General features: G+C 49.2%; 1 protein-coding gene across 2 annotated transcripts in view; it reads right to left on the bottom strand.

The window, feature by feature from the left end:
* Positions 1-1,087: 1,087 nt before the first annotated feature.
* The window catches only part of GGACT (gamma-glutamylamine cyclotransferase), a 38,661-nt gene continuing 24,517 nt past the window's right edge, over positions 1,088-15,231 (bottom strand). For both annotated transcript variants that reach the window (XM_008572408.1, XM_008572410.1), the window contains 2 exons: positions 12,356-12,396; positions 1,088-2,106 (listed from right to left, as the gene is read on the bottom strand). In XM_008572408.1, the coding sequence (XP_008570630.1) occupies positions 1,513-1,962 (450 nt within the window). In that variant the 5' untranslated portion in view covers positions 1,963-2,106; positions 12,356-12,396 and the 3' untranslated portion in view covers positions 1,088-1,512. The remainder of the gene's footprint in view (positions 2,107-12,355; positions 12,397-15,231) is intronic.

The following is a 15,231-nucleotide window of genomic DNA, read 5'->3' as shown; positions in this document are numbered from 1 at the left end:
ATTCATAACTTGCTGAAGACCAGATAGTACAGCTGACGATTCTGGAACCCCTTCCCGCTGTGGCTCTGGGTGTATGTGGCGCTGGACGGTTGACCCCTCAGGAGGCCGTCAGGCCTGCTGTCTGCCAGCCGCTGCCAGCCCTCTTCCGAGGAAAAGCACGTTGCCCAAGCCCCTTCCCCATTGCCACAGGCCGGGGCATGCACAGGTGCCCACGGGGTGCCCGGGCTGCCTTGCCCTTACCCGTGGTAGATGGGGCTGCCACCGCCCGTCAGCTGATATCCATCCTTGCCTTTTTGTGTTTTTGTGAAGCGAGTTTTCAATTAAGAAAAGAGGCTAAAAATAATGATCATGTTTTTGTGCCAGATGTAGTTAGTGATCACAGTCTACCATTAAGTTGAAGAGTGAGATCTCCCAACGGAGAACAAGGTTACTAAGGACCAGCAGCTGCGTGTTCATTTGGTTCTGAGATTCTTGGAATACATTTCATACTTTGCTGGTAAGCAGAAGCAGAGTCGTGCGCCGGTTTGAATCTACACTGACAAATTATCAGATGGAGGTGGGTAGTAATTGGTACTTCGTGCCTTGCTAAAATTATTTTAAGTGCTGTTTGTATTTGGAAGCTAAGCTTTCTGTCAGGCCTGAAGAACAAATTACTAATGTGTTGGTTCTTCTCTGAAAGGCCCACCCCCAAATCCTGCTCCCTTCAGGAGGCAGTGACGGCCTGGCTGCTGAGATCTGGGCTTGGAGAAACTTCCATTTGAAGTCTGGGTGCTCAGCTGTGTCTACCAGCAAGTGGGTGTTCATTATTTTGCTAGATTAGAATGAAAAGAACCTTCTACCAAATAACTATGCCAAAAAAAGGGTCAAACATAGCACTAGCACTTTTATATTTTATTTCCCAAAACATCTAGTTTAATTTTAAATAATTATCTTTAATAGTTTCTGTGTAAGCTTGTTCTGAAAATTATGAAAAATGGTGCTATATATACTCCAAAATACAGCATGTTTTCCTTGAGAATTTTTATTATATTGAGCCATCTAAATTCCGCTTTTAGTTAAAAAAAATTTTTCTAGGGGCTACAGGCCAGAATCAACACAGTAGGGCTGCTGAAATCTGGCTACAACACGAAGTCTTTATATTCATTTTAAATGTTATCTTCAGATTAAAGCAAAACGAAAGGAAAAGAATAAGAAAGAAAAAGCATGATAACATGAGTTCTCTAAATGCCATTAGGAGAATTAAAATCCTAAATTTTTCTCATCCAATACATTCAAGCCCATGATGCTCTCGAAACAGCAAGCAATAGAGTAGCATGGGACAGAACGGCTTGACGGGACAATCTCATTATCAGCATAGGAAAATTATTTGTGAAACCAGCTGCCACAGAGAGAGCGATTGGCTCTTTTTCCACATGTTGAGGCTCATGAGGACTTGCTGGGAGGCCACTGTCCTGCGTTGGCGCCCGCCGAGTGCACACAGCCGAGGGGCCTTGGCCACGGGCTGCGCTGGCTTCATCGGCGGCTCTCCCCGGGGTGGTAGCGCAGCCCGTGCGGGCCCTGGGAGTCGTAGCAGTCGAGGCACGGGAGCTGGGCCCACTCGGGCGGGTAGGTGGCCGTGCTGTACACGAAGCACTGCACCACGGCCTCCTGGGGGCCGCCGTCGCCCTGCAGCACCTGCACGCTCAGCAGCGTGCGCTGGTACTCGTCGGGGCAGCCCTCGAAGGCATCCAGGAAGCGTAGCATCCGCTCGTCCACGGTGTACAGCTCGCCCTGCACGTAGTGCCCCGTGCCTGGCAGGTTCAGCAGCCGCGGGACGTTGTATTCACCGGCGATGACCAGCGGGTAGCGCTCCAGCGTGCGCGCGAGGCCCAGGAAGGCCGCCTGGCCGTGCTCGCCGTCCAGCAGGACGCTGTGGTTGGGCTGGCCTCTCTTCAGGGTGCCGTAGACGAAGACCTGGGCCATGCTGGCTGGGGGAGCGATCCTCGCTGTAGCACCCCGGCAGGAAATAGCGTGGACTTGGGGGGCCGCGTGTGCTGTCACCAGGGCTCCGCTCTGCTGGCCACAGACGATATGTAAACGAGTGAGCGTGGCTGTGTTCCAGTAAAACTGCATTTATGGACACAGAAATAAGAATTTCACACAATATTCACGTCATTAAATAGTTTCTTCCCCCCAGACATTTAAATATGCAAAAACCCTTCTAAGCTGTGGCTGGTCCAAAACAGACACCTGGCCTGACTGACCTGTGGGCTGGTTTGCCATCTCTGGTCTAGAAAAAGGGGCAAATATGACCACTTTAAAAATCTTTAATGCATTAGAGGGAAGTGAGTGGTGGCCCTGCTTCTCACTTTGGGGCCCATCAGCCCCCATGGTGATGCTCAAAGCCACAGGACACCCAGGAGACGGGGCATGCCAGTCTCCCCTGGGGCCGTGGGAAAGACCATTCAGCAGCATGGCCCGCTTCAGATGGCCGAGCCGGGTCTCTAAGAGACCCATGCTTGGACCCACACCCATGCTGCAGGACAGCCCCTTAGCACCCCAGCATGGGAGCCACAGCAGCCTTCCAACTCTGCAAAGGAGCTTCCTTCTCCCCTAGCCACAGAGTAACAATGGCCTTGCTTAAGCCTCTCCTAGCACCATGCGTCCTTCTCTCAGGAACACAGACCTCACCTCACACTGGCAGCCTCCCTCTGCAGGTCACCAGGCCCGAAACCCAGGCCCGGTCCCCAGCCCCAGTCCCCCACTCCAGTGGTAGCAGCTCAAGGCCAGAGGATGCCTTGGCTAGGCTCCAGCAGTGACCTCCCAGACGCACTGTGCCTGGGCGGTCAGCTGTTCCTGCTCCTGTCCCCAGCACAGCCCAGAACCCACTACTCCTTACAGTCGTGTGGTGGCACTGAGGTTCCAGGAAACACCAGCCACCCTTTATAGCTCTTTATCCAGGAAAAGGCACTTATTTTCAGAACACAGTTGTCAGGTGGGGACAGCCTGTCCTGGGATCAAGCCCTGAAGAATCACCATTTTCTTGAGCAGTTTTCAATCTTTTTAACAGGACTTTAAGAAGTTCATGATAAGTATTTGTTATAGAAGAATTAGAATTAACAAATAGGTACATATATACACACACACGTGTGTGTGTGTGTGTGTGTGCGTGTTTTATGTCACCTGTAGTCCGGCTAGAAGAGATAATCCAGGCTGTAGTAATGAATGGACTTTCTGGTCCTGGCAGTGTGACCCAGCAAAACCTGAACAACACACCTCGGTGTTTCCTTTATCAAGGTCATAGAGGGTAATGATGCTTCACACTCTGACTCATGTGACTCGCCACCTCAACCTCAGGTCCGATGGGAGGGGTAAATATGGCTTGCCTGCGTCTGGGCCATAACGTTATGTAAGGACAAATGACTGTAAAAGTGACTCAAACAGAAATCGAAATGAGCATGGGACAGGGAAGAGCCTCTTTGTAGCCTGACACTTTGTAACGACAGCCGTGGCAGCCCTCTTGGACATGGGACAGCAGCGTAGGGAAACAAAAGCCGCCTGTGTCCTTGTGGCAGCCCACAGCCAGCCAGAAGCATCAGGGGAGTGACATCCCCTGGACACTGGTGTATGCCACCAGTCATGTGGACAAGAGGCCCTTAGAGAAGTCACACTGCACTCACAGGCCTTCCATTTTCTTCTTGGCCAACAGGGTCGCTCCGGGGATCTCGGCCTGGCCTCTTCAGGGCCACCTGGGGGTGACAGGCCTTGCATGCCTCCGCGTCTTCACTCTCAGTGGGGTCACCAGTCTGTGCGGTGTTCACTGTTCCATAGGTTTAAGGGACACTACACTAGAAAGGCATGGCCATGGAAAAGGACAAGGCTGGCCTGGCCATTTGACAGCCCTGGGACACCCTGACTAGGGCGAGGACGTGATCTGAGTGCAGAGGTTAGGCTGGGGGTAGAGGGGGTGCCTGTGATATGAAAGTCCAGATGTGAATTAAGAAGAATCGTCCTGGAATCGGTGGTGCGGACAGGAAGGGCTGCAGTGGACGGGACTGGGCTGCTGGGCGACAGAGGAGGGAGGGTATGGGGTGAAAACGACAAATGCGATCGGCGTGAGAACAGAGCTGGTGGACGCTGAGAGGCTAGAGAGAAAAGACAGAGCTGCCAGGAGAGAGCATTGGACCTGCCCAGAGAGGGACAGTGGGCAGTGAGGGGCTGTCCACAAGCAGTGGCCAGGAGCGACCGGAAAGGTGCACACCCAGGGGACCCGGCTGTGTGGCTGCCCTGGACACCAGACCTTTGGAAGGAGTTGCGGCCGCCTCTCCCACACCTGCATCCTGCCCCCTGGCACGGCCTGTCAGCTCCTCCCTGCTCATCTCTCACCCATGCCCAGCACCCATGCCCCATTGCCCCCCAGCTCCTGCTTCATGGTTCCAGCCTGTTCCCATGCGGCACCCAGTGGGTCCTTGTCAACCTCCCACTGCAGAGCCGCTGCCCCATGCCCCTCCCACCAGCCCCCAGCCAGCCGGCCGCCCCTGGCCCTGCCTGGAGTTCTGCAGCCACTGTCCCTGCGCGCCCGCCCCCCACCTGCCAGCAGCCGATCTGGAGCAGCCACTCAGTCCCGTGGCATCAGCCCGTGTGGCTGTCTTTACAGCACGTGGTCTCTAATCCCGGCCGTGTCTCATTCAAGGCGGCAAGACACGCACGGCCACTCTCCCCAGCACGGGGCGGCCTGGCAACCCCCTCTTGAAATCAGTTTTTAAAAGTAATGTGTCCATAATGTAAATAGTCAAATAGCTTCACAAGAAAAACGGAATTCCCTACCCCTTCCCACTCCCCAGAGCAACACTTTTAAGCCTTTAAACTGCTGCATTTGGTACTTCTCTCCGCGTTTGTCACTTAGACTGCTACTCCTCGCGGTCTTACGTCGTCTCCTACCCCAAAAGCCGCACAGACTTTAGAACCACGTTGCCTGGGAAGGGATCGTGGCTCTGCCACTTATTAACTGTGTGACTTAGGCAGATCGCTTGACCTCTCTGTGCCTCAGCGTCCTCAACTGTACAATGAACAGCAGCATCCTGTCCCCAGCCATGGCTATAGGAGGGAGTCCCCATGGGGCGGTCCCCTGTGGTCAGTGCAGGCCGCTGCTGTCACTGCGGAAGCCAGCGCCAGGCTCTCTCTCCACGCCCCTCATCCTCCCAACAGACTCGGCCCGCGTTTTGGTCACATCCACGTCCATTTCAGCATCGGAACTAGGTAGACACTGCTGTCAGCTGAGACACATCGTGTACTGTGACTACATTTCCTTGCTTGGACTTGTTTTTCTTAGAATTAAAAATGGCTTCAGGTTTTTTTTTTTTTTTTCTTTTTGCCTTTTGCTCAGGTTTCTATGACAGTAATGTCGCCTCCTGTTTTCTGAAAGCACTGTCAAAATCCGTCAGCGCTGACCAGTGCGAGTTCTGTTAGTCCCTGGGGCCCGTCTGTTCCAGCCTGGGGACGGCCCTGCCACCCGGGGACCTCCGAGCCTCTCCCTTGTCCTTTCTTGGCTGTCTTGTTGTGCTAAAGCTTATTCTTTCTCGCCCTTGATCAATGATGTGGCTGTGTAGAAGATTCTAGAAATCATTTTCTTCGGAACTTTAAAGGTGTTCCTTCATCGTCTTCCAGTTTCCCAAGTTCTTGCTGGGCAGTGCGCGCCGCTGTCATCCAGGCCCCTTTGTGTGGCTGGAGCTGTCCCGAGGCTCCCGAGGCCTCCTTCCTCCCGGTTGTGAGACTTGGCGGCGCCGCAGACTTGTGCGGCCTCGCGCGTCCGTGGTGCTGGGAATCTCGTCTGAAGCTCATTTCTGGCTCGCGGGGGCATTTTCTCCCTCTGCCTCCTCATTCTCTTTCTGGATCTCCTAATGTTAAGGTGGTGATTTCCTGGACTAATCCCCCAATGTTCTCATCTTTTCTCCTTTTTCCAGGTTTTTTCCTTTATGTTCTACTTTGTCTTTCAATTCTTCTATTAATTTAAAATTTTTTTTCACCATATTTATCTCCAAGATCTCTTTTCTTTTTCTTTTTCAGCATCTTTTTCTTTTACAGACACGATACTATCTTTTTTTTAAGGGTTCCTTCTGTCCGTTCATTGCCTCTATGCCCCTAAATTCCTCTTTTGTCTTTGTTTTGGTATCTGTGTTTCTTTGAGATTTTCTTCGAATGCTGGGAACCCTTGGCTGGCATTTTGTATTGAAAACTGACGCTCTTTAGAAGTGAGACGGGGCTCTGCATGGAGCGAGGGAGCCCGACACCGGCGGGCCACGTGTGGGGATCTGGGGACAGGACTGTGGGGGCCTAGATGACAATCTGTAGAAACAGAGACTTTCCCTCAGTGTACGTTCTCAGTTGTCACCTCACCGCCATCCCCAGCTGGGCCTGGCATTGCCAGTACCAAGGCGTTCTCACCAAACTCTCTAGAAAGGCCCCACCGGTCGTCCACTGGGGTCAAGAGGTCATGGGGTTCCCGCTCCCTGTACAGACCTTTGGCCTCTCCTGTGTCCAGCCCTGCCCTGTCCTTCCCAGGCCTGTGCCCCTCGTTGGCCTCTCGCTGTGCAGGAGCTTAGGTCTCTGGTGTCTCCAGGCTGCTGAGTCACGTACTGCTCACTTTTGTTTCCATCTTCCAGACTTTTGTTGCCCGCTCTCCTCCTGCGTCCTTCTGGGTCATCTGAGTGGCATTTACAGAGGAGTGGGGACAGAGGAGCCTGCTCCTGCCGGTCTGCCCCCTCCGCTGCCTCCCTGCCCCGCCACAGGCTCACAGCCCCTGCTCCTCGAGAGGCTCCGTGGGAACGAGGGAGGAAGCCGGGACGGGCGCCGCTTGCTCAGGAGGTGGAGGGAAGGTTTCATTCATGTATGGCTGACCCAAGGGTGCTTCATGTCATCAAGCAGCAGCCAGTAAGGTAGCAACTGTGGGCACCAGACAGAGGGCTGGCGATGGCTGAAGGGGCCAGGTGGGGGAGGACAGAGAGGGGACTCGCTTTTCCTGCTGCTGAGACAACAGGGATAAGGGGAGGCAGCGGCAGCAGCGGCAGCCGCAGGAGGAAAGCCCAGGCCGGCCAGGGGCAGCGTGGGCCAGGCCGGGGCACCCTGCACTAGCGCCACGTGCATGGCGAGTGAGATGCTGCCCCCGCCGCCATGAAGCTAGCCGTCGAGGGGAGAGACTTGTCACCAGGGCGCTTTGTGGGGGACAGTAGCCGGCAGCAGGGTGCGGGGGCCCTCCCTCAGAAGCCTCTCCTTAAACAGGAGGTGACACTGTGTTCAGGAGGGGGAGGGTGCCACCAGGGTTGAGAACTCGCCAAATGGAAAGAGGGGAGAGCAGGCCTGTTGGAAAGAGCATGGGCTTCAGACTAAGCTGCAAGACGCCAGTACAGAGCGGGTCCCCAGCACAGACGGTCATTGTTCCCATCACTCTGGGACACTGCAAAGGAAGAAAACTGTTCCATCCAAGAGTGGACAAGCAGGCCTAGGTGAGAGGTGGCAAGGCAGGAGAGCCTTTGGGGACGCATTCCTGAGGGGGCTCGTTCCCAGCGAGGACCAGGTTCACAGGGCGGCTGTTCTGCGGGTGCTCTGAGGGTCCCGCACACGGCAGGACTGAGTGTCACCGGGTGCACTGGGCCCTGCACGAGGTACTTTCTTACCATCTCAGTTTATTTAATCTTCACAGCTCTATAAGGCAGGTGCTATTATCCTCATTCAACAGAGGAAACAGAGTCAGGCGGCTTAGAAGAGGGCTCAGGGCACGTGGCGTGACGGGCCACGGCAGGAACTGAACCCAGATCCACTGGATTCCAGAAGCCTCCATGGCTCTACCACTCACACTGACCAGCACCCAGAGAGATGACCCTGTCAAGAATAGCCTAGGACTCAGGCAGGGACAGACTGCAAAGGACCCTACACCTCCCTATGCTTGGGTTGCTTCCAACTCATGGCTGTGGTGAATGCTGCTGTGACCATGGGTGTGCAAGTAGCTCCATGAGACCCTGCTTTCCATTCTGGTGGGTGTATATACCCAGAAGTGGAACTGCTGGTCATGTGGTAATGTATGTTTAATTTTTGGAGGAACAGCCATACTGTTTTCTATACCAGCTGCACCTTTTCACGTTCCCACCAGCAATGCACAAGGTTTCAATTTTTCTGCATCCTCCCCAGCACTTGCTATTTTCTGTTCTGCTGCTGTTGTTGTTTTAGGATAGTGGCCATTCTAACAGATGTGAGGTGGTATCTCAATGTGGTTTTGATTTGCATTTCCCGAATGATCAGTGATTTTGAACATCTTTTCATGTGCTTATTGGCCATTTGTATATCTTTGGAAAAATCTCTTTTCAAACCTTTGCCTGTGTTTTAATTGGGTTTTTTTGTTGTTGAGTTTCAGGAGTTTTGTATATATCCTGGATAATAACCCCTTATCAGATATATGATTTGCACATATTTTTCTCCCATTCCACTGCCTTTTCATTTTGTTGATTGTGTCCTTTAGTGCACATAAGTTTTTTATTTTGATGTAGTCCAATTGATTTCTACTATGGTCTCCTATGATTTTGGTGTCATATCTGAGAAATCACTATCAAATCCAGTGTCCTACAGATTTTCCCAAATACTTTTTTGAAGAGTTTTATACCTTTAGTCCTTAGCTTTAGGTCTTTGACCCACTTTTCATTTAATTTTGTGTATGGTGTAAGGGTCCAACTTCATTCACTTGCATGTGGACACCCAGTTTTCTCAATGCCATCTGTTGCATTTGTTGAAAAGACTGTCCTTTCCTCACTGAATGGTTGTCTTGGCACCCTTGATGAAAATCCTCTGAACATACATGAAAGGATTTATTTCTGTGCTCTCTATTCTATCCCACTGGTCTATATGCCTGCCTTTATGCCAGTGCCACACACTATTTTGATTACTGTAACTTTGCAGTAGGGTTTGAAATCAGAAAGTGTGAGACCTCCAACTTTGTTGTCCTTTTTCAAGGTTGCTTTGTCTATTTGGGGTCCCTTGAGATTCCATATGAATTTTAGGATAAATTTTCCTATTTCTGCAAAAAATTCCATTGGCAATTTTGATAAGGATTGCATTAAGTCTGTAGATCACTTTAGGTAGTGATAGAGTTTGGACGTGTTGTTCCTGCCAAAACATGTGGAAATCTGATCCCCAATTGGCAGTGCTGGAAGCTGTTTGAGTCATGGGGGCGGAACTCTCATGAATGGATTAATGCTCTCCCTGGGGGAAGAGAGGTAGTGAGAGAGATCTCACTCGGTTAGTCCCATGAGCTGGTTGTTGAGAAGACCCCAGTACCTGCCCCCCTCTTGCTTCCTCTCGCCATGTGATCTGCTTGTACCCCCCGGCTGCCTGCCACATTTCTGGCATGAGTAGAAACAGCCTGAGGCCCATGACAGAGGCAGCTGTCCCAGAATCATAAGCCAAATAAACCTCTGTTCTTTATAAACTACCCACTCTCAAGTATTTCTGTTATAGCAACACAAATGGACTAACACAGGTAGTATTGCCATCTTAATAATATTGTCTTCCAATCCATGAACATGAGATATCTTTCCATTTATTTGTGTTTTTAATTTCTTTCAGCAGTGTTTTGTAGTTTTCAGTGTAAAGTCTTTTGCCTTCTTGGTTAAGTTTATTCCTAAGTATTTTATTCTTTTTGATACTATCGTAAATGGAACTGTTAATTTCCTTTTTGGATTATCTATTGTTAGTGTATAAAAATGCAACAGATTTTTGTGTGTTGATTTTGTATCCTGCAACTTTGATGAAGTCATTTATCGGTTCTAACAGCTTTTGGTGGAAGTTTTAGGTTTTCTACATACAAGACTACAGACACAGTTAATTTCTTACTACTTATTTTCTGATTTGGATGCCTTCCATTTCCTTTTCTTGCCTGATTGCTCCAGCTAGGACTACTAGTACTGTGTTGAACAGAAATGGTGAAAACAGGCATCGTTGTTTTGTTCCTAATCTTAGAAGAAAAGCTTTCAGTCTGTCACCATTTACTATCATATTAGTTTTTCATTTGTGATCTTTATTATGTTAAGGTAATTTCCTTCTACTCCTAGTTTGTTGAGTGTTGTTACCATGAAATACTGTTGAATCTTGTCAACTGCTTTTTCCGTAACAATTGAGATGATTGTGTGATCTTTCCCCATCATTCTGTTAATGGAGTACCTGACTGGTTTTCGTATGTTGATCTATCCTTGCGTCTAGGAATAAATGCCACTTAGTCAAAATATATAATACTTTTAATGTATTGTTGAACTGTTTGCTAGTATTTTGTTTAGGATTTTTGTGTCAATCTTCATCACGGATATTAGTCTATAGTTTTGTTTTCTTGTAGTGTCCTTGTCTGGCTTCAGTATCAGGGTAATGCTGGCCCCAAAGAATGAGTTTGGAAGTGCTCCTTCCTCTTCAGTTTTTGCAAGAGTTACAGGAGGACTCGTGTTAATTCTTCTTTAAAGACTTGGTATAATTCACCAGTGAAGCCATTTGGTCCTGGTCCTGGGCTTTTTTGTTTGTTTGTTTGTTTAGGGCGGGGAGGCTGGGAGAGATTTTGATTACTGCTTCAAACTCCTTACTAGTTATAGTCTGTTCAGATTTTCTCTTTCATCATGAGTCAGTCTTGGTAGGTCGTGCACTTCTGGAAACTTGTCTGTTTCATCTAGGTTAGCCAATCTGTTGGCATAAAGTTGTTCACAGTGTTCTCTTATAATCCTTTTTATTTCTGTAAAATGGGTTGTAATATTCCCTTTCATTTCTGGTTTTAGTTGTTTGGCTTCTCTCTGTCTCTCTCTCTTTTTTTTTTTTGTTTAGTTAAAAGTTTGTCAATTCTTTTAATCTTTTCAAACAACCAACTCTTGGTTTCACTGGTTTTCTCTATTGTTTTTCTATTCTTTATATCTCTTCTCTAATCTTTTTATTCCTTTCCTTCTGCTAGCGTTGGCTTTAGTTTTTCTTTTTAGAGTTCCTTCTCTCTCCATACTCTTGTTTTTCATCTGCCATGTTCATCCTATTTCCAAGAGCTGCTGTGATGTCCACAGACAATAGGACACAAGAAAAGTCCATTGCACTGGCCAGATGCCTCTCAGAACCCCAGCCAGGGGTAACCCAGAACGTGCCTGTGATTCTTTCTGGCCGGGAGAGCATCAGGACCTCCTCTGATGCACCAGGCCCCTGGGCTGGGTTGGGAGGGGTGGTGCTGGCACTGCAGAAGGGGACACTACCTTCTGAGAGTCATACATTACTGTGTCTTCAACCCCACCCCTCCAGCCATGCTATTCCTTTCAATAGCACTGAGTACGGTCAGAGTCTCTGACAAAATGCAAGAGCATGGTTTAATAAATAATGGATAGAAGCTGCTGTAGGTGAGCCAATTGGGCTTTTCCAGAGGAAAATGAAGATTGCTCTGTGTCTCTGCTTTAATGTGAAGTAGATGTGCCCAAGTAGGCCTGAGCCACTACACTGAATGCCAGGCCAGCCCTGTGGGATCAGACACAGTGTGAGCCCAGCCCCTGCAGGGAACATCAGGCAGGGCGAAGTTAGCATTCTGTAGATGGGCGTTTAAGGACACAATGCATGGTAAGTGTCATAAACACACTGTGGCTTAATCACAAGCCTGAATCGAACTCCCACCTCCACCACTTAGCAACTATAGGTCTTTGGAAAAATTATTTAAAGTCTCTGAGCTTCTATTTCCTCCTATTTAAAACTGTGTCATTGTATTTCCCTAAGAGCTAATCTCTGCTGACTGCCGGCTGAGTGCCAGGCAGAAGCACCTGATGGATGTTAATTCCCTCTTTCCCTTGACCCTCACTTATCCCTGCTCCCCCCAAGCTCTCCTCCCCAGCACCATTCTTTATCAAGAGGTTATAAAAATATCTGTCACCTATATACTTCTTGATGAAGCCTCTTAATAAAATAAAAATGAATATATTATAAGTGGGAGAGAGAATCAAGCCATATCAAGTAGTGGTGTGCCCTTAATGATTTTCAGAACCAAGAACGCTTGGGAAGGTGATATTATATAGAAATAATCATGATTAGGCCTCAAAATGTTAATTCCAACTCTGTGGAAAAGCAGCTCAGCAGGTTCTTCTGCGGAAGATGACAGCTTATTTCCATAAGGAAACCAGGCAATAAAAGTTAACCTTCTGTTCTAGGAACTAATTCAGCCTGCTAGAGTGACCAAATTATGATTTTCTGCATTTTATCTATAGAATTCAGTAATTCTATAAAAGGACACAACCTTTATAATATAAAATTAGTTTGGGAATACTACTTACACAATAAAAAAGAAAATATTCTGCATTTCTGGCTTTTTTCATAAGAAAAACGTCATTACCTTTGTCAACAAACACAGATCCTTCAGGAAGAAACTTGTCCCTGTAGGGATTGAGAAAGGATCAGAGTTAAGCACTGAAACAAGCAATTAATTGCTATTAGAGGATTAAGGCACTCACGTTCACTTTGAATCAGAAAAGCGAGTTGTGAATAAAATGGTGCACAACCAGGAGGCTACTTGTCAAAGTTAATAAATTAGAGAAGGGAATGGCAACTCAGAATGCACATGAGAAGGTGGGCAGCCATGTGACACCCCGGTGAGGAACTGGGTGGGGTTTTGTGCCTGTGGGACAAGATCCCCCTTCTGTTCGCGATGCTGTGCAAACATCGGGGGACGGTGGGACTGTGCTGTAAGCAGCTGTCCTTACTCCAACCCATGCAGTCCGTGGAAAGTCTGACAGCATTTCCCAGCCTGTTACGTCACCGTCCCTCAGGCAGGGATTTCCTTAGAGCATCCTTTGTGTTGTTTTGTTTGGTTTTGGTTTGGGTGGCTGGCTGGTACAGGGGTCTGAACCCTTGACCTTGGTGTTAGCAGGACCACGCTGTAACCTGCTGAGCTGACCGGTCAGCCCCTTACAGCAACTTACCATTAATAAACAGAACTTGGAGAATTTTACTTTTGGGTTCTACAGCTGACTCTACGTGAACTTGAACATCATCTCTGCAAATGATGTCACTGATGAATTACAGATTGGGTGGGAGGCCTGTTGTGGGTCAGGACTGAGGTGCTCTCTGTTCGGGAATCGAGTCCAAAGCCACCCTCTGTCCCAAACCCAACTGGCCAGGAATAACGTGGACATCCAGGGGTCAGCACAGAGGTGGAACAGGCACAGACAGAGTCTCCAAAAGTTTTAGTTCAGCAAAATCTGGTAAGTTTAACAGTGTCAGTTTTTAAGAAAACAAAAACACATGGGAACGGCCATCTGGCCTGGCACAGCTTGAGATGTCTCTGTCATCTACTCAGCAGTTTTCTTTCTTGAGCCCTGGTCCATCTCTAGTTTCCTATTTCCTCGCTGAGACAGACACTGAAAGTGAGTACGAGTCCTTCACATAATTACTGGATTTTTCCTGCTTAATCTTCTTTTTAGCCACCTGGTGGCAAGAGTGTAAAAGGCAGGATTCAATTTAAGAGTTTATTATGACATTTAACAAATTACAGCTACTGAACGGCCTGGTCCGTACTTAGAAACATGCTTACACACGCCAGGGGGCCAAACACGGAAAGGGCTAACATTTTAGCTCTTCTTAAACTAATTTGCGAAAAAGATTTTAAATGGACACCAGCTTCTAACATAAAGACAACCTTTTAAAAAGGTGCCTCAGTAAAATATTCCTCCTGTGTGTATTAAAATTCAATGACAGGAGGAAATATTACCAAAATCTTATGTCATTACTTCAAACTGTTTTCTCCACATGATAAATCATCAAGCCACTGACAATGCTGATCACCAGTTGTCAAGTTAAGACTGTCAGAAAAAACAAGTAAAATGACTGGAATTGGGCAGCACGAAGCTCAGGCCCCTGCTGGAACCGGCCCTGCCACTCACCGCTGGCTGGAGGAAAAGACCGTGTCAGCACCAGAGGCCTGGCCCGAAGCCCTGCCCGGCAGAGCGCTTGCCTCCCCTTTACATGGGCTGCCCCAGTTAGCTCTCGCTGTCCAGCATGGTGTGTCAACGTCGGCTCCAGCAGAACCCCGGCCCCTCCAAATTTGGGAAGGGCAGGGTGATCATAGTTTGGGCCACCCTGTCACAACTGAATACTGGTTTCAACAGTACCAGCGGCTGCCCTAGTCCTCACGTGACCACCAGCAGCCACACGCTGGGCACCAGCCTTGGGCATCGCAGAGGTGACCGAGTGTGGTCAAAGCGTAGTGAGAAGCAGCCTTGGTGCTGTCCGCGTTTACTCCAGAGGACTTTTCTTATTTTATAGAAACCTCCTTGAGTCTCAGTCGAGGAGCCACTACCCCCTGCTCCCGTAACATTACATTCCATGGAGAAAATGCCGACCGAGTGTCTGATATAGTTACACATTAATTCTTCAGAAGTTTCTTAGAACTGTAGGAAACAGGTGAAAAAACAAAATGCCTTGAACTTTAAACTTGAGCCCGGCCTGCGAGCTCCAAGCACTCTAAGGTCACTCTTCCCCGCGCGGCTCTAGGGGTGATATGCCGGGGGGGCTTGGGCCACATCCTGCTGGCGCTTTGATGCTTTCATTTCGTTGCTTACTAGTTTCTTAAGAACCAAGACAAGGGCTTCCTGCTCAAGCAGAGGCCTCGCCAACCCCACCGAATGCCCCGGAAAAGTTTATGGCAAAACACCTTTCTTACATTAACCGCACAGGCCCGGTGAGCTGCTGGCGCCTCTGAGATCAGAGGCTAGGGGCTCCTGTGCACAGTGTCCCCATGCCTGTGAAAACAAACGGGTACTTTATGGTCCCTGATGCCACCCCAGGCCCTTGGAATGCTGCCTCAGAACCATTCTGTGGGTTTTTACTCTGGCCATGCCCCAAATTAGTAACTTTCTTCATGCCACATCACTTTAAAGGCAATTGTGTCACCATCTTCAAAACTTACAGTGACCAACAATGTAGATGTGACCTTCCCCCCAGCACCTCTGTGCCCGCTGGGAGAGGATGGAAAGGAGTAGCTGGAAAATCCCAAAATGCCGTGCCAGGGACTGAGCTCCGTGCAAACACACAGGCCGGAAAACAGGCCAGTGCCTGCCAGGACCATGGCCCCAAATACCAGGCGCAGCTGGGAGCGGAGGTGCTGCCAGCCCCTGCTGGTTCCCGGCAGGCAGCCGGACAGCTCAGCAGAGACCTGGCGGTGGGAGCCAGCACCAGGAACATGTGCTAGGCAGGTGGCCAGTGGGCCTGAGG

Source organism: Galeopterus variegatus, unplaced genomic scaffold, assembly GCF_000696425.1.
Source record: "Galeopterus variegatus unplaced genomic scaffold, G_variegatus-3.0.2 Scaffold781, whole genome shotgun sequence".
Taxonomy (NCBI): domain Eukaryota; kingdom Metazoa; phylum Chordata; class Mammalia; order Dermoptera; family Cynocephalidae; genus Galeopterus; species Galeopterus variegatus.
Note: the sequence above shows the minus strand (reverse complement) of the source record. Positions and strands in the feature narration are given on the sequence as shown.